The sequence below is a fragment of the Orbicella faveolata genome, unplaced genomic scaffold (assembly GCF_042242905.1).
Source record: "Orbicella faveolata isolate gen_17 unplaced genomic scaffold, um_ofav_v1 contig_1, whole genome shotgun sequence".
Classification (NCBI taxonomy): Eukaryota; Metazoa; Cnidaria; class Anthozoa; order Scleractinia; family Merulinidae; genus Orbicella; species Orbicella faveolata.
In genome coordinates, this window is record NW_028301536.1 from 39211949 (window position 1) to 39230532 (window position 18584).

Here is an 18584-nt window from a genome sequence, read left to right on the forward strand (position 1 = left end):
GGGAGCTGGTCACAGATGAATTTTTTTCAGGCTGTTGGGTTTTGATTGTGATGATCAATATGTCTTCATATCTTTCTCCGCAGTTCAGGTAAATGATATTTCGTATATTCGTTTGCATCAAAGGTAAATTGTCATAAAACGAGTAAGCATGGTAATAATAGGACGAACGTATGAATCGAAACACAAAAACTAAAAACACTAAAAAAATTAAACACCTGATGATTTCAAACAATTTCCGTTTCTGAGACAAGTGTATACTTTTACAAGATGTGAGTTTGGAATACGATATTTCGTACTGGAATAAAACGAAAAAAACCATTTGTATTTCAAGGAAATATAGCTGTTTTACAAAAAATTATAGGAATAACATCGATAGTGTGAACGATAACTCAACCCGAGAAAAAACATTTTAGGAGTTACGTCACGATTTTTAGAGTCATTTTTAGGGTCGTAAAGAGTTGCCTTTATATGGAATAAAACCTTAAAATGATCGTGTTCTGGGATAGAAAGCACTTAAGAGGCAAGAATAAATCAAAATGGAATGAGGGTCGTTAAGGATGGCAAAGATTAACGAGGACTGCAAATGACGAACTTGAAAAATTAGGCTTATTTTTTTCAAGATACGCAAATCGTGACGTAGCTCCTTTAAAGCAAGTCATGTCCTTAAGCTTTCGAACGTAAGCTTTCTCATTAACTGTAACGCTAACTGTAACGCTCACATCTGACACGAAAAAGTAGCCAAGAATTAGCTACTGATACTAACAACAATTTCAAAAACGAGAATGGAAGGTTCACGCAAGCTTCGAGCCAACTAACGTTCAAATATAACTACATCTGCTGTTCATTACAATTTAAATTCGTCGTAAATTAGGCGGTTAGGTGGCTTTTTAAATGACTTCTTGTCATTCTCTGTAATTAACATGTCATTGCGTCAAATTCGGGATTCTTATTTTTATTTAACATATTTTAGTTTTCCACTTTTATCTTTTATTTATTATTATCTTATAAACGATTTGATTTTTTTTTTTTTGTTTTCTTTTTTCTTTAAAATGTTTTTTTTTCTTCTGTGATCCGATCTGTGATCCGATCCGTGATCTGATCCGTGATCCGATCCGTGATCCGATCCGTGATCCGGTCCGGTCCGGTCCGATCCTGGTTTTGTCGACGCCGCTGGAGGTAACCAGAATGTGTGGTTCGGTGGTTCAATTCCACCTGTTACCATCCTTCCCCGGGGAACTCCCGGGACAGGTCCAGTCCTTTGTGTCAGGGATGGGGAACTGTTTTAGGCAGTCTTGTCCCGGGGTTAGGGGGCGGGGCAAGTAAAAAAAATTGCTTCGTGTAAGTGGTTTGACCGTTTCCGTTTATCAAACGCAATGGCCACGCACCGCTTACCGGACGTTAAGAGTGTTTCTGTAGGAAAGCTGGAGGAGCTTGCTTCGGCTTGGCTGGAACAAAACAATCTTTCTAAATTAAAGTCCATATTTAAAGGTAGGTTGATTTAATACAAATATGAAATCAAACGAGTTACACATTATTACAGATCCAGTACTTGTAAATTGAGTAAAATGTTTGTTGGTCTGATCATATAAAATCGACAGCTACTGATTCAACCTTTTAAGAAAGTCAGATTTTTTGAAATAGCTTTTTATACGGCTTTTATTATGATTCAGTATTCTCTTTACTTTTTGGTTCAGCGCCAATATTATTGCCACCCTTTTTATTGCATGCACATACAGACATAGTTGAAGTAGATAGGAATCCCGGGGGCAGGGAATTGTCCCCATTTTCGTGCCCGGGGTGGGGAATAGGCCGCCGAATAAGAAAAAAAAAAGTCAAATCCCGGGGGTATGCCTGGGGGACCGGGAGGGTGCATTGTAACGGGCCAATTTCGATATATCAAAATTCAGCCTAAAACAATAGACCTCGGTATGAAGCTTTGGGGAATAACTACAGAGTTTGAGGGGTTTATTCCCCAGAGCCTCGCGATCGTGCTGAGGTCTATTTTGTTAGACTGAATTTTAATATATCAAAATTGGTCTGTTGAACCACGCATAACGGAGTTAACGTAGTGAACTGGCCTGGTGGAGTTGGCGCCATATAAGGCATGAAAAGTGTGCAACTTGCCTCTGCTGTGGAAATGAGTATGTTTAAGACTATTCACGTTTATTCGGTCCTATTCGATTGCGAATTTTTAAAAAGTAAAAATATTCGGGTTTTCATTGACTTGGAATCCTTTTTGTCCTTTTATTCCAATTAATTTGAACCACATGGAAAATGTAGAACACAAACAGCTTGTTCTGACTAAAGGAAGAACGGCTATCACCCTGTGGATTCCTAGCTTCCCCCAGGTTTGTGGGTGACGTACCGCCTAGCAGTTTATTTGGATTGAAGAGGGAAGAGTGAAGAGTGAAGAGTGAAGAGTGAAGAGGGAAGAGGGAAGAGGGAAGAGGGAAGAGGGAGGAGGGAAGAGGGAAGAGTGAAGCGTGAAGGGTGAAGAGTGAAGCGTGAAGCATGAAGAGTGAAGTGTGAAAAGTGAAGGGTGAAGAGAGAAGGGTAAAGAGTGAAGGGTGAAGGGCGAAGAGTGAAGAGTGAAGGGTGCAGAGTGAAGCGTGAAGCGTGAAGCGTGAAGGGTGAAGAGTGAAGCGTGAAGCATGAAGAGTGAAGTGTGCAAAGTGAAGGGTGAAGAGAGAAGGGTAAAGAGTAAAGAGTGAAGGGCGAAGAGTGAAGGGTAAAGAGTGAAGAGTGAAGGGCGAAGAGTGAAGCGTGAAGGGTGAAGAGTGAAGCGTGAAGCATGAAGAGTGAAGTGAAAGCGTCAAGGGAGAAGAGTGAAGAGTGAGGGGTTAAGCGTGAAGCGTGAAGGTGAGGACTGAAGAGTGAAAAGTGAGGAGCGAAAAGTGAAAAGTGAAGGGCGAAGAATGAAGAGTGAAGAGCGGGGGGTGAAGAGTGAAGCGTGAAGCATGAAGAGTGAAGTGTGAAGAGTGAAGGGTGAAGAGTGAAGAGTGAAGAGGGGAGAGGGAAGAGCGAAGAGCGAAGAGCGAAGGGTGAAGGGCGAAGAGGGGAGAGTGAAGAGTGAAGAGTGAAGAGCGAAGAGTGAAGAGTGAAGAGTGAAGAGTGAAGAGCGAAGAAAGATGTGCGAAGAGTGGGAAAATCCCTTTGCCTAGTCCCTATTTTTTGCCCAGACTTCAGTCCCATTCGCATTTGATTCCCAGTGACCCCTCCTTTAGCATTTCCCTTAAGCGAAATCACATAATTATCGTGATGTAATCGTTTTCGAAAAGCTCCGTTTTCAAATCATGTCTTCCGTCCACTCTAGAAGGCAAAGCCGGTGTTTTCAAATTCCTCCGGTTTGAAGAGCGTTTTCGTTAAGCTGCGTTTTCGTGACGGATTAGTGTGGACGGTAGGCCTAACCGTAGAAATAAAGCTGCGTTTTGGTGACGGATTAGTGTGGACGGTAGGCCTAACCGTAGAAATAAAGCTGCGTTTTGGTGACGGATTAGTGTGGACGGTAGGCCTAACCGTAGAAATAAAGCTGCGTTTTGGTGACGGATTAGTGTGGACGGTAGACCTAACCGTAGAAATAAAGCTGCGTTTTGGTGACGGATTAGTGTGGACGGTAGGCCTAACCGTCGAAATAAAGCTGCGTTTTCGTGACGGATTAGTGTGGACGGTAGGCCTAACCGTAGAAATAAAGCTGCGTTTTCGTGACGGATTAGTGTGGACGGTAGGCTTAACCGTAGAAATAAAGCTGCGTTTTCGTGACGGATTAGTGTGGACGGTAGGCCTAACCGTAGAAATAAAGCTGCGTTTTCGTGACGGATTAGTGTGGACGGTAGGCCTAACCGTAGAAATAAAGCTGCGTTTTCGTGACGGATTAGTGTGGACGGTAGGCCTAACCGTAGAAATAAAGCTGCGTTTTCGTGACGGATTAGTGTGGACGGTAGGCCTAACCGTAGAAATAAAGCTGCGTTTTCGTGACGGATTAGTGTGGACGGTAGGCCTAACCGTAGAAATAAAGCTCCGTTTTCGTGACGGATTAGTGTGGACGGTAGGCCTAACCGTAGAAATAAAGCCTCGTTTTCAAATTCCTCCGGCGTAGTTTGGACGGGGCCTGACTTGTTTTCCCGCGCTTTTTCTTACTTGTTTTCCCGCGCTTGCCACCAGTTACGATATTATTCTCCATTTTCTGTATTATTTTAATTATTGTTGGTTTTAATGGCAAACACAGTCATGCTAACTGATTGGCCTTTCAGGTTAAATTAAGTCTTTTATTTTTATTTATTTTTTATTTAGTGACATTTATTGAAGACGATACAAAATGAACAGTATTAATAAAAATAGCTTTTTAGAGGGACTATTTCAATTTCAGATTGAATCAAGATCAATCAACAGAAGACTTCTTTTGTTTTAACGTGGTTTTGTATTTCATTAGTGTGCGTTTTTGCCTACAATTACCATTAGTAAAGAATTTGTTTCAATTTAAGTTAACATTACGTTTTCCTTCTCCGTGGAACATATGTAACAGTTCTCCATTCAATTACCGCTTTTGTTATACTTGCATTACAGAGTAATTCATTGAGCCTAGCAATTGTTTTATATACGTACTAATCATAATGTCAAAACTGTCATAAATATAATTCAGAAAAATGAAATGCAAATGTTCCGTCAACTACTGTTACAACCGATAATAGTATCTACAACACTATTTAAAGTAAAATAAATATCGCGAATTACATTATTTTGTATTAATTGTCGACCTTACATATTTAAACTGGCCAAATTTCAGCTGCCTGGTACCCTTCAGTTATCAGAAAGACCTACGATCCACTGACCATGGCACAATCTATTTTCTTTTCCTTCATCTAGGTAAGGACATTTGTCATCTTTCCTTCCATGGCAAATTTGCAAAACATTTCTTCGTTGAATTTTGCGCAGAACTCGGCAGTCGCAGGTATGAATTAACAAAGTCTCTAGCAGTAATGACTGTCTTGGCCTCAAACTGAAGCTCTGTCACTCCAACCCAGCCGTCCTAAATATAAACAAACAAACAAAAAATCTTAAAATGAGTTTAAAACTGATGTAAAAAATGTTTAACAAAAGAACAACAACTAAATTTTCGACCGCCTTCTGCGGTCTTCTTTAGAGGAATGGCAAATATGTTAGTTAAGGCCCCGGACTCACCACGGCAGAGAAATTTGAAAGCGCAGCTTTATTTCTAACGTCTACGCGTCACGAAAAGAGAGCTTTTCGAAAACGCTTCCCGTTTTAGTGCCGACGGATATCATTTAGAAAACGGACCTTTTCGATAACGATGACGTCACGATATTCATGTTATTTCCCTTACCGAGGTTTCCTCAAACACAAATCCAAAATGACCGGTGATTGCTACGTTTTTCAATTTCTCCAGGGTAGTGAATACGCTATTTCTCGCCATCACCCAGGGAGGTGAATAGTGATAACACCTTGGGAAGGGTGTGCTTTCAGTATTATATTCACATTGTCTGCTGAGGAAATTTTAAGATGTCATAAGATGACTTTCTAAGGACAAGCTGGTTAGAATTTGTAAGTTTTTCTTTAGGATTCTTATACAAATAATCAAGATCGAACAATTACGTTATAGCTCTATATTCAATTGTACTTCGTAGATTTGTCAAATCAAATTAAAGATACTTTTCCTTTAGCTACTAAGTAAGGCGCCAACAGTGGGTAAACCAGTAAATAGAATAAGGGGTTTAGTATCGTTAAGTGTCACTGTCTAAAAATGTTTCAACTTCTTTTCTCGCCCATTGAACATATAGCTTGTTCAGTTCCTAGACCACTGCCAAGGAGTGAAAGGGAGCCAGCGATGCCAAGGATGAAGGCTGGAAAAGGATGGATTTATGTTCTACGTTGGGATTTCTCAATTTATCTAGAATTGTTCAGAACGCAGAGCGGTCTAAATCCCTACTCAAATTAAAGATGTAACGCCACCGATCAGTACCAGAAGAAAATACGATAAATTAGCCGTCGTGACTCACGTTCGTCAAAATACGCGAAACTTGGTCTTTCGCAGAGGACGGTTACGAAATGTACAGACTTATAACCCACGTGCACAGCTAGTGTTTTGCTCGTGCATTATACCTTTTGTTTGCTGGCGTTCTCGATGCCATTGCAGTCGTAGCAACTCTCTAAAACCTAGTTCACACTAGCGACATAATGACAGAACGACATATTCGCCTGGTAATGTGAACATCGACATAGCGACATAAGGCTAAGTGAAAAATGGAGCAGGAGACACTTCTTTTGGTCTTTAAGTTCCTTCATACTTTTGTCATACAATATTGGATACCATCAAACCGTTTCGGTTTCGGTTTGATGGTATCCGATATTTTATTCTCCGTTTTCGGAGATTGTGACGTGACCGGCATGGCGGACGGACGCACCTTTTAGCGCTCCGTCCTTAGCCCGTATTTCCCTCCTCTTGAAACAGTTTTTGGCTCGAAGAGTTTCTTGTTTCTCGGTTAGCGTAGACAGTTAACATGGTACATGGGAAACAAGAAGAGAAAAAAGAGATTCAGCAGCCCTAAAGCTCCACAAACCGTCAACGCGAAGCTTCCACGTGTAAATAGTGCGAACATGGATACATCAGACGACAACACTCTTTCGCCGGTAACTCTAAATGCTATCATGGATACTCTTAGTTCCCTCGGAGAAAAGATGGACAACAACTTCAAGAGGCTTAGAGAAGAAATGGGAATTTTCAAGCAGGATTTAAAGGCCGAAGTCCAAGTGTTGAGAAACACTGTGTCTGAATTAGAAATGACCGCACAAACGTCTTCGTCCAAAATCGAATCTCTCGAGGAGAGCAACAAGTCGTTGTCGCTTGTCACTGGCCTCTCAGGCTAAGGAAATTGTTACGCTACGAGCAGAATTAAAGAAGGAAAAAGAAGAGGTTTTCATCTGGAAGAGTACTCGCGAAAAGAAAACTTAATATTCAGGAACGTTCCCGAACGCCCAAGCGAGAACTGCAGAGAGCTGATCTTCGACATCATGACCAAAGAAACGGACATAGAAATAAGTCAAATGCGTTGTAGTGCTGTACACAGGATGGGAAAATCCATTCAAGGTAGACCTAGTCCGATCATTGTGAGATTCGTGCGCAGGGAAGACAAGGAGGTTGTCTTTCGAAAGAGGAATCTATTAAAAGAATCTATTCACTTTCCAGATGCATACATAACCTTGGATTACCCGAGCGAAATCCAAGACGAGAGAGCCGTTCTCATCAAAGCGATGCTAAAAGCCCAAGCAAGCGGCACACAAGCGATGGTTATCGGGAGAACTCTGAAAATTGGAAGTGCGAGCTATACAAGTAAGAATGTACCCAAAGAACTATTAGAGTAAGCTTATCTTAACGATACTTGAGGTTAGTACCTTTGAAGCGGACAAGGCAATTGGGGTTGCTCTATAAAACGCAACGCGAATATTAATTTCTGAGGAATATTTTTTTTTGGGGGGGGGGGGGGGGGGAGAGGAAAACGGTAAGAAAGTGATTGTCTCAGTGAACTGCTCTCTCTTCCTTTTTCTTTGAGAGAGATTTAGCATGATCAGGTCAAAATGGACCTTAATTCTATGTTTAGTCAGCCAAAATATTTTTCTGTTAGTATTGTTATTCATCGTTTCAATTAAATTTTTCATGCTGTTCATCATTTTAATTTGTTTCGTACAATGCTACAACGCTACATATTTAGCATGAAGTTAGTATATTTAAAGAGATAAAATGTATTATGCCCAACACTCACATGCAAAGATCAAGTGTTCTCACACCTCTTCAAAAAATGATAAAAAGAATAATATAGAATACAAGAGGGACTTTGAAATTAATTTTTACTATGAATGACTTAATCACATTTCAAATCAAAATTATCACCCTTAATGTTAGAGGTTTAAACAGGTCCACTAAAAGGCGGTCAATTTTCAGATGGCTACACAACCAAAAAGCACATTTCTATTTTCTGCAAGAAACCTACAGTGATGAAAAAACAAAAGCTTCGTGGGAAGCAGAGTGGGGTGGAAAGATTTTCTGTAGTCATGGAACAAATACAGCAAAGGTGTCATGATTTTACCGAACCCAAAATATGCGGACATCGATGTGATAAAATTCGAGAAAGACAACCATGGAAGATTAATTGTTCTTGATACAAAAATGAATGGCGTAAACTTAGTGCTAATGAACCTTTACGCCCCAAACTACATTCCTCAACAGGTCGAATTTTTCGAAAAGGTTTTATCATTACCTGAAAGTTTCAGCAAAAGGGTTGATAAAACCACATTGGATTTTATATGGGATAGCAAACCACATAAAATTAAAACAAATACATTAATTGGAGACAGGAATGTAGGTGGGTTAAAAATGAGTGAGTTTGAGTCGATGAATAAAGCCTTGAAAGCTTCATGGGTGAGAAGATTTTTAATATAGAAATACAGAAGTGGATGCGCCGTGGAAAATCATCCCAAATTGCATGACTCGACACCTAGGCGGTTTTAAGTTCTTATTATCATGCAGTTATAAAACCAAAGAACTCAATTCAAACAGCATTTCTTGTTTCTATTCAGCAATTCTAAATTGTTGGGAAATGATAAAAAAAAAATCAAAGCTGAAATAGATCAAGAAAAAACAGATCCATACGATGCTATAATATGGGACAACCATGACATAAAAATCGCAACTAAGCAAATATTTTATGAGTCATGGCACAAGGCGGGTGTTACAAAAGTTAAACGCCTCTTAAACCCTAATAGCGGAAAATTCCTGACGTATCAAGAATTTGTTAAAACTTTTCAAAGTTAAATCTAGTTTCACTGTTTACTATGGCCTTCTCAGTGCAATTAAAAATAAATGGAAAATTTCGCCTACTGGTAGACAGAGGCAAACACGGAGACAGAACTGGTACGACAATGAAGAAAATCTTTCCAACGCTGCTCTGCACAAAATAACTGTTGAAAACAAATTTCAACCACCTAACAATGAAAACCGAATTATTAGTTACGGAGTGGAGCCTTCTGAAATCCAAAAATTATATAAATGGCCTTTTTCTTTTACGGAAAATACAAAGTTAATAATGTTTCAATTCAAGATAAACCACAATATCATCTACACTAAAGCCAAACTTAAAAGAGCCAACATAACGGCTGATGATATATGCTATCTATGTAAAAGTGAACAGCATACAATCCAGCATGTGTTTTTAAAGTACTCCCATGTAACTTTATTTTGGAATGAATTTTTTGACTGGTGGTCGCAATTCACCAGTGAAAACATTCAGTTACCAGACTCAACAATTTTATACGGACCTACAAACCCACCCAAGCACCATCAGCCCCTAAGCTTGGCTTTGTTGGTGGCAAAATACTTCATTTATAAATGTAACCTAAATGAACAATCTTTACTCTTCTCGCTGTTTAAGATACAACTTCGAGAAAATATAATGACTGAAAGGTACATTGCAATAAAAAACAAAATTGCCCAGCTCTTTAATGAGAAATAGAAATGCCTTATATTAAAAGGTTTTGTTCCAGAAATTTTGCCACCACCAACGTCTCAATAGGACAAATTAATTTACTTACTTTGTGTCAACGTTGTCATGGTTTTCAAATTTCTAATCAGTAGCGCCTTGCATTAATTTATTTCTATATCTATTGTAGTCCTCAAAGTGCCGTAGTTTTCTTTTTGCATGGAATTTACTTTACTCTATGTTTTATTGTACTGTAAGTGTTTTCTTCATGAATAAATAAATGAATAAATAAAAAAATAAATAAATAAATAAATAAATAAATAATAAAAAAATCAAACCGTTTCCTCAAGTGCTTCTTCATCTATCCGAGCCGTCAATATTTCTTACACGGCAACCGTCAATTCTTGCTCAGTCGCCGCCATTTTGAATATAGTCCTGGGGGCGGACTGGATTCTATCATTCTTGCACCGCTCTGATTGGTTCTTTGTTCTGTTGTTATGTCGATGATGTTCACACTTGTTTTCATTGTCGTTGTGTTCATGTCGTTATGTTGCTATTATGTCGTTATGTCAAGATGTTCACACTGCCAACACAACGACATAACGTCCCTCTTATGTCGCGCGTGTGAACTAGGCGTAAGGAAACCCTTAACTCCCTAACAAGCAAAGTCTACGAACTGCTTAGCACGAACCTGACATCTAATGAAGAGTGTATCACGATCTCTGTCAAATTTCACTTCTCCTGGGATTGTGGTTATGACCTCTTCCTGAGTCACTACAAATAAAGAAAAAAGAAGAACTTGTAGTGAATGCTCTGTATAAGCTTTATAAAACTGAAATTCCTAGCCCATTATCAACTGTTAAACCGACCGAAACAAAAGTGAAATACTCTCAGCTTTCGGACATAACATTTGAAACAAGACATCCCTACCCACAAATTTTTACGTTGGCTATTCCACTGAATAGAGAACGAGAATTCGAAGTGTAATGTAAGACTAAGTAATAATAGAACCAACATTGTCTTGCAAGTCGTCGTGAACACTGTTCAAACAAACAGAAATATAAAAATAGACCTACTTACGATGAAGAAACTCCTTGGACATTTTTATCAACTTAACCTTTTTGCCTTCCCAACTTGTCTGAACTCCAACCTAACAAAAATAGGAGCGCAAAATGTCGATCAAAACGCAGGAATTTGGCAAGAAGAAGGTGATAAGATCTTAGTAATATAAGTCATAAGTAATGTTGCTATTATTAAAGTTAACCTGCCTAGTAGGGAGTTTGTACAGCTGACGTTTGCGGTTTTAAGCGTTATTAAATCCGCCTTCGTCAGAGAAAGTTAACAAGTACTTTTCATCCGGGGCCTACGTTCTACATGAACCAATCAATTCACAGGTAAAACATAATCTGTGAAATTTCAACACATCATTGCGCATCTTGAAATTTTCAAGTTCTTCGTTTGCAATAAATACCTTCGAGCAGAGAATTACAATTAACGCAGTTCTGAAAAAATAGGGACTCCCAGAGGAAACTAAATTTTTTGAAAACTAATTTTAAAGTTCTTACTCTGGAAGAGAGGGCATTCCATCGTCTTCTGATATAAGACCAAGTGTGATACGTCCAGTCAATGTAACCAACCTCTTTAGTAAGGCGACGAGCTGTTACAAATCACACAAGGCAGATTGAAGAAAGAGAAAGCAAACGAATTTAATAGTGCTCACCACAAGGAAAAGGACAGTGTTTGAGCAGTTCATGACTTGGCAATATTCTTCACGGGACCAATTCTTCATAACTAAGGCAACGTCCACCCTGCGCCAGAGGAATTTGAAAACGCAGCTTTATTTCTACGGTTAGGCCTACCGTCCACACTAATCCGTCACGAAAACGGAGCTTTTCGAAAACGCTCTTCAAACCGGAGGAATTTGAAAACGCTGGCTCTTCGTTTTAGTGTGGAAAGAAAACATTTTGAAAACGGAGGTTTTCGAAAACGATGGCGCCGCGATAATCGTGTGATTTCCTTCACCGAGTTTTGCTCAAATTCAAATGTAAAATGACCAGTTGTTGTTGCGTTTTAAAATTCCACCGGGTTAGTGTGGACGGAAAACATTTTATGCCTTTTCAGAGTGAAACTCCTGCGTACTGTGGGCGGGGCCTAAATTTATAAAATCTGTTCTTAGGTGGAGAAATATATGCTATATTCAAAGCTAGAATCAATTTAAGTTTAAGGATTTTTTTATGTTTTTTTCTTAACAGTTTCAGCCCCTTTGTTTCCCTTTTACAATTTTTTCATCGATTCTTGGAGTTTTCGTCAAAATCTTCTTTTTTTCTGCCGGAAACGTATTTTGCATTTAGTACATATTTCGTGGAAGGGGGCAGGGGGGGGGGGGGGGGGGAAGAATTCAACTGAGCTTACTTCATCGATCAAAGTGGTTCCACTAACTTACCCCAGCTGGCTTTCATTTGTCTAACTGGCTTCACAGGATTTTCCCGCAATGACTCCAGATTCTCAAGAGTGTACATCAACTACAAATGTAAAATAACATGGCATTGTGAAGTCCACTGTACTGGTACGAACCGAGTTTTTTCCTCTTCGATGTAGGGCCATAAATCCAGGGCGAAAAATCTAGGATCCGTAACTCACAGAACAGACCGAGAAGACGAGGTTAGTGAAAAATAAAGTATTTTTTATAGATCGCTTCCGTGTCTTACGGGTTTGGTAAGCCATTTCAATTTACTCAAGACGGCTTCAAATGACTGACATTTGCCAAACACAAAACGAGTTAGTACATTTTAATACCTTTCGTCAAAATTTTACGGAAACGAGAAAGTTTTGTCCGTTTATTCATAACGTCAAGTCAACCTGTAATCACAACTTGGTTTATTCACAAAGGTAAGACAATCAGTTTCAAAATTAGCGTGTCGAAGAGTAGAATATGGCCCGCTAAATTGGCCAATCACAGTGCACACAGCATAAACTAACACAAATGAAAAGTTTTTACAAGCACATTGTTACTCAGTGAAATGTCCATACCAGGCTGCGAAATGACTTCAAATGGCAAATTCTGTACTTCAGAACTTTGTTATAACAAGGCTATAAACACTTGTTTCAGTATTTTTGTGGGATGTGAAACAACAGCTCACAAATAAGCTGCTTTTCACTGCTACAGTAATGTCAAACCAAAAGGAAATTGTGTAAACCAGAATGTAACTAATACCAAGTAAAGAAATCAATGATTTTTTTTCTGGCTGTCTAACCAAACATCACAGAACAGGATTTAGTTCATGTTGCCTGCTCCAGAACTTGTAATAAAGTGGCTGACTATAGACCAATGGCAACCCGCCATTGAAAATATGTCAAAGACTGACTGGCAAAATTAAATTGCTGTATAATTTATTGATTTAAGCATTCCGGTATTTTCATTACATGTAAATAATGCTAACAAAGGCTTTATGTAAAATAATTGCTATTAATTACTCAGTATACTCACCATTTTTGTTCCAAGGGTGGCAAGCTCATCTGAAAGATCATCATACATAATATCTTCTGGAATCTTTGAATAATAAACATTCACTCTTTCAATAAGGAAGATGAATTATTATTGAAGATTTCTTTTAAAAAGATATGGTTCAATCAATTTCCAAACCTTGTAAGTTTCTTGAAGTAAACTCACTCCAGCATCAAATCTACAAGTTAAAAGTCAAATGGCAAATAAATAATAAAGTTGTTGTTGTTGTTGTTAACAAAAAAATTATTGTCCGGATAAAAAATTCTGCTCACAGCCAGTTGACTCTTTCAATAATTTTCAACTGACGATTTAACTACGTGTACATGTACATGCATGTTTACGGGCAGATTTAGGAGGGGGTGGATTCAGGGTGGTTAGCCACCTAACCATCCCCCCCTCCCTAATTCTGGAGAAACAAAAAAAGCAAAAATTGAAATAAAGGCAAACACTCAGGACAGGTACTTCATTGTAATTTCTACTTCGTGGCATTTTTATTATTTCTGGTGTAGCAGTTTTCAATTAGGTTAAAAACCTCAAATTGCAAGATTCTGGGTCAGGGCTGTTCTGCAACCCCAAGGTACACACCAGCCAGCCCCCTTGAAGAATTCTGGATCCACCTCTGCTTTACCAAGTACAATTATTGCTCTGTTCAAGCTTGAGTTTCCTCACAGTCAGCATAGATTTCAGGAAAATACAATTTCGATTTTTACTCTTCATTTTAGCTAAGTTTTCATACTATTAGAGATTACTTGACCTGTCTCTTGAGACTTCAACTATGGAGACCCCAGTCTCCTTTGCTCCACTTAAAATTGCATGTGACATTGGAGCAGCTCCTTTCCACTGTGGCAGGAGAGATGGATGAATGTTTATGGCACCACTGGAAAAAAAAAAGGATGATCACATGTCAAGAAAGTCGTACCTTCCAGCTATCAAAATTAAGTTCTCTCACTGAAGCTCTGAATGTAGGAATGGACCAAGGAGGGATTAGAACACTGGCAATCTGAACCAATTACTGATAATGTGCTATGTATTAACAGTCCAATAATTATTTTATATCCAAACCTAAAAGGGAAAAATGTTAACAAACAAATGGAGCAGGCACACAGGACTTTTGGTCTTTTCCAGAACTAAAAAAAGTGTCAGTGTGAACTCTTTTTCTTTACCAAGGAAACAAGTCCAGGACATGGTTAGGTATCAAATAGCCAAAAGATGCAACTACAGCAATGTCATATGGGCCTGGAGGTCTAAAGGAAAGAGAAGAGCTTATTAGTCACTTACTAACTAAAGATGACCAAAATCATGCCAAACACATAAATTTTTTTTTTGTGCACCAGAAGTTATTTATAGGGCTTACCCCTGATTAGGTTCCCATCCATCCTTACCATGCCAGTAGTGTATTGGAATGTCATGTTTGATAGAGAACTCTCTTGCAGTGTCTATAGTATCACCATTCAAAGCTTTCTAGTGGATAACAATTGCAGAAAAATTAACTTGATAATAACTTCAGTTGTAATTTGACAAGTGCGTAATAATATTTATCAAAGCTGTCTCACAATTACAATCTCTAATAATTTTACTTGATTATATAGATTAGCATCTCAATCAAGACTGTCCATTTGCTCTTCTGAGGGACATTTTATCAAATGTGGTTAATCATCCAGTCGCCTTCCCATTCTCTAGACAGTGGTCCTGTAGCTCTAAAAGGGGCACCTTGTATATAACAAATACAGTATGAGTCATTTCTTTTTTGTTAGTCTGTTTCAGTGTCATTGCTTCCAAAAACAAGGAATGCATGCCAAATGGCTTTCAGGAGTTGTTAAGCATGCAGTCATCTGCAGTTTGTTGCTCTCACTCTATCTTTGTCTTAGCGAATGTTAGATAAGTATTCCATTGACTCAAATTATCAGTGTGCTGGTGCACAGTGGCTGCAGTTCACGGGGATGCCATGGATTCGTTCCTACCATTTCAGAGCTCTGCCCGGCTCAAAGAACTAGGCAGCCATTCAAAAGTGCACCTGTTGATGATGAGTTTATAAACTGGAGACAGGAGTATACTTTTCCAACCATATTTAATGTAAGTAAACCTTTCGCACAACTATTGCATATGGCTATAATAACTGATACTTTTCTATGATGTTCCTCAGATCTCCCTGTGAACGCTACAAACTGAAAACAACAGACATCTCCAATAGACAATAACCCACACAGAGATGTATCATTTGGTTATACAATATTTAGGTTACCAATAGTTAAACTAGGCAGCTGTATCTATAGGTAACATACCTTGCTAACTCTTCTTCTCTCAGGAGGACACACAACATCAATCAGTTTCACAACAGAGCCTGAAGTCCTATAACAAACAAACTAGTGAGACAATCTCAGATAGTGCAGGGGGCAATTTACAGCTCTGATACAGTAGTCACACAGGTCCTCACCCCTGCTGTTCTCTCCCTTGGTAGTCAGTCAACTAGGCCTTTTCCCCTTTGCAGAGTATGAGTGGACAAAAACGTGACAAGGCATAATCTTGGCAGTGTGTATGTTTCATGTTTGTCTTTTCTTTCAAGGCCCAAAAATAACTTACAATTACCATTTGTCAAGACGGTTTTGAATTTTATTGTACATAGTGTTTTACTTTGAGTTTCATTCATTTTAAATTCAATAATACATGTGTGTACAAGTAGAAAATGTGACAATTTTACTTTTAATGCCAACGTTTGTAACTCGATACTTTTGTTTTCCTCACCAAGGTATGCAGCATGACACCCTTGTTACCTCGAAAATATAAGAATAGATGAGTATTTTTTACTCACTGCTGGAGATAAATGGCATAAAGTAACAGATGTGATGAAAATTTCAAGAGGACCAATGTTACTTTATTCTAAGCACAAATTTTCATTTCACTGATAAACAAGAACTAAATCTAATTATCAAATAGTCACGTCAAGTTATGGAAAAGTGCATTCTTATTCACGTCATACTAATACACTATGCTTTTGATTAATACAACAGAGGAGCATTTCAACGAGAAGTATTGAAGGTGGAGATCGTTACTTGGCTGAAATTATACCCCACATCAGGGAGCGAGACACCTCAAAGACCAATGAAAATAATTGGTGGTTTCAGTAAGTGCCACATGTCTGCAGCAATAACTGCGAAGTTTCTTCTGTCACAAATTTAATAGTTTTACATGTAACTAATGCGGGAAAGTTTCGGATGAATGTGAACTTTTTGCTCCCCTTGTAGAAGAGGAAATAAACACGCTGCTAAGGAGAAGCAATATGTTTCCATTCTATATTTGAACCCTGGCAAACACACAATAGTTATAAAATGGCAGACACAGACAATAAGCAGTCACGGTAATGTTCTTTGCACTAATACAGGGATAACTGATGTTACCTGAAATATAGCTGCTATCCCCCAAGAACGCACATATCTGAACTCGAGAATGAGTGCATGCGCCTTACATGTTGTGTTCTACCACAAGGAAATGCACTCTACGTTTGCATGTGATCCTGTATGAAATGTATCTTTCACATAACACATAGTCGACACTGACCCTAACTAATCTGTGTGTGTGTTTTGAGCGAATTGCCTTTGTTCTTAAGGGCCCATTAACCGATCTTTTCGAGCTGTTGCTAAGGAAAATCTATTCTCATAAAACCTCATCATTTTTGGTTAGTTCAGAGTTATTTCATGTGTTTTAACTTTTTCATGATCAGTAACACTAGTGATGTCATCAGGCCACGCCCATGGTCATGTGACTAATACTGAAAAAACACAAAGGCTCCCAGGCAAATTACTTTATCGGGATTTTTTTCATTGATTTAATATTTTAATTTAAATCCTCATTACACTATGCATAGATTTTGTTTCATTTTTAAAAGATCAGATTTTGAGAGAATTTCAAAATATTAAAAAATGCGTAATTTTCTGAAAAAAGCATGATTTTGAAAAAAGAATGCATAGCTATCTTTCCAACGTTGGCTTTAATCGAAATCCATCGAAAAAGGCTGGATTTAAGGAAAAAACACGTTTCCTTTAGCATTTAAAGAAACCGGAAGTGCGCCCGATATATATTGGGAAAAACCCTATCAGCGCGTGTGCAATTCACACTACCAGTGCACTTTGGTAAGATCAAACAAAGCCACGAGGAGTTAGTTTTTCTCTTTCTGTTGCTCTTGTTTTTCTGACTTTTTGTTATTTTGTCTTTGCTTGTACTTTTTTTACTTTACATTTTGTGAAACACAAAGAAAAACATCTAAAATGTAAGCGAATTTGGAAGTTATTAAGTTGTTTTGATTTTCTGCGCTCAGGCTGACGTAAGTAACCAGAAGTGAAATTTCACCTCCTTAGCAACGCGCACGAGCGTGTGCATAAATCGGTTAATGAGCCCTTAAGATAATAGTACCACAAGGATAGCATGAGATTTGCGATAACATATATAGTTTTGTTATGTTTTCAACTAAGCAACGTAAGGATAACATGTTTTGCATGATGCACTCGGGTACCTACCCCACCCAACTCCCCTACCCACAAGGTTAATTGATCAATTGAAATTAATTAATTAAACAAACATTAAAGTTTACACCTTGTGGCAATATTGTGTTAGTATATTAGTGCCTTAGCGAATAGCAGCCCCCAAACCATCCTAATAGTGCACTCTGCACTAAAAATACCATTGGTATATCAGTGTGTCTCACACAACCTTGCAATGGCAGGGGCAGGAGCCATTTGGGGAGGGGGAGGGGGGGAGGGGAGTGGAAAGATCTTCTGATCAGATCATATACTCTAGAATCTGGGTACGTTTTGCAGAGACTACAAACCATTACCCTGAAAACATGTGTGATGCACAGTAGGGTATATATATAATTATGCTTCTCCTTTGGTATGTAGGTTGGTAAATCAATGATACAACTATGAGCACAACAGTGGGCCAGAGCTATAGAGGTTTTCAGACGAGCGTAGCTGATTAAACATCAACCCATTTTGATCTTGATCAAGGTCAAGTAAAGGTGGGTTGGCGGCTCCAGTACGTCTGTCTGGGGTGGACCCTTTGAACATTATATTTTTCCGGTATATTTGAAGGTTCTAGGGGCCTCAACTCTTCAGCTGACAAAGTCATAACTTCATATGCTCAGCTTTCTGCATTACTTTTACATGCAATAAGAAATAAACGCTCTTGGTGAAAGCCGAACCTATTTAATGTACATACACCCGCGATCAAAAAAAAAATTAATGATTTCAGGGTATGGAGCACAACAACAACCTCAAGCACTTCATAAATGACGTTTTAGAGTTCAGGTACTTAGAACTGCAAATATTTACGTTCATCATATTCTTAGTTAATAAAAGTTGATTTGGCAGAGCTAGCGTGAATGTTTTAAAAAAGGTTACCTCTTATTTTCATTCAGAGCCTTCAAAGGGTATACAGCGAAACGATCTGTTCCAAAAAATAATATCTTCCATGGAGGTTTACGTGTTCCATTCGCAGTTGACAAAGATCTCATAAAATATCTCATACTTGATTAACTTTATAGTCCGCCATATTAGAGAGGATTCCACCAATAACCGAATCTACTCGGAACATTATCG

At 38.6% G+C, this 18584-nt stretch overlaps 1 protein-coding gene across 1 annotated transcript; it reads right to left on the reverse strand.

Annotated features, from left to right (window-relative positions):
• Positions 1-4238: 4238 nt before the first annotated feature.
• On the reverse strand, positions 4239-18578 carry LOC110057229 (methionyl-tRNA formyltransferase, mitochondrial-like). The gene is made up of 12 exons (XM_020763813.2): positions 18387-18578; positions 15276-15342; positions 14348-14454; positions 14157-14237; positions 13748-13870; positions 13132-13171; positions 12976-13038; positions 11932-12010; positions 11054-11145; positions 10569-10638; positions 10180-10262; positions 4239-5026 (listed from the first exon to the last, which is right to left on the reverse strand). The coding sequence occupies exons 1-12, from the start codon at positions 18509-18511 to the stop codon at positions 4877-4879; spliced, it is 1080 nt and encodes a 359-aa protein (XP_020619472.2). The 5' UTR covers positions 18512-18578; the 3' UTR covers positions 4239-4876.
• Positions 18579-18584: the final 6 nt, after the last annotated feature.

Bases quoted from the DNA above. Each gene is read 5' to 3' on its own strand.
- LOC110057229 (XM_020763813.2), bottom strand. From the start codon at position 18,511: ATGAGATATTTTATGAGATCTTTGTCAACTGCGAATGGAACACGTAAA. The intron at 11,146-11,931 runs GTAAGTTAGTGG...GATTTGTAACAG, and splicing joins ACAAATGAAAGCCAGCTGGG to CTCGTCGCCTTACTAAAGAG. The intron at 10,263-10,568 runs GTAAGTAGGTCT...CTTTATTTGTAG, and splicing joins GTCCAAGGAGTTTCTTCATC to TGACTCAGGAAGAGGTCATA.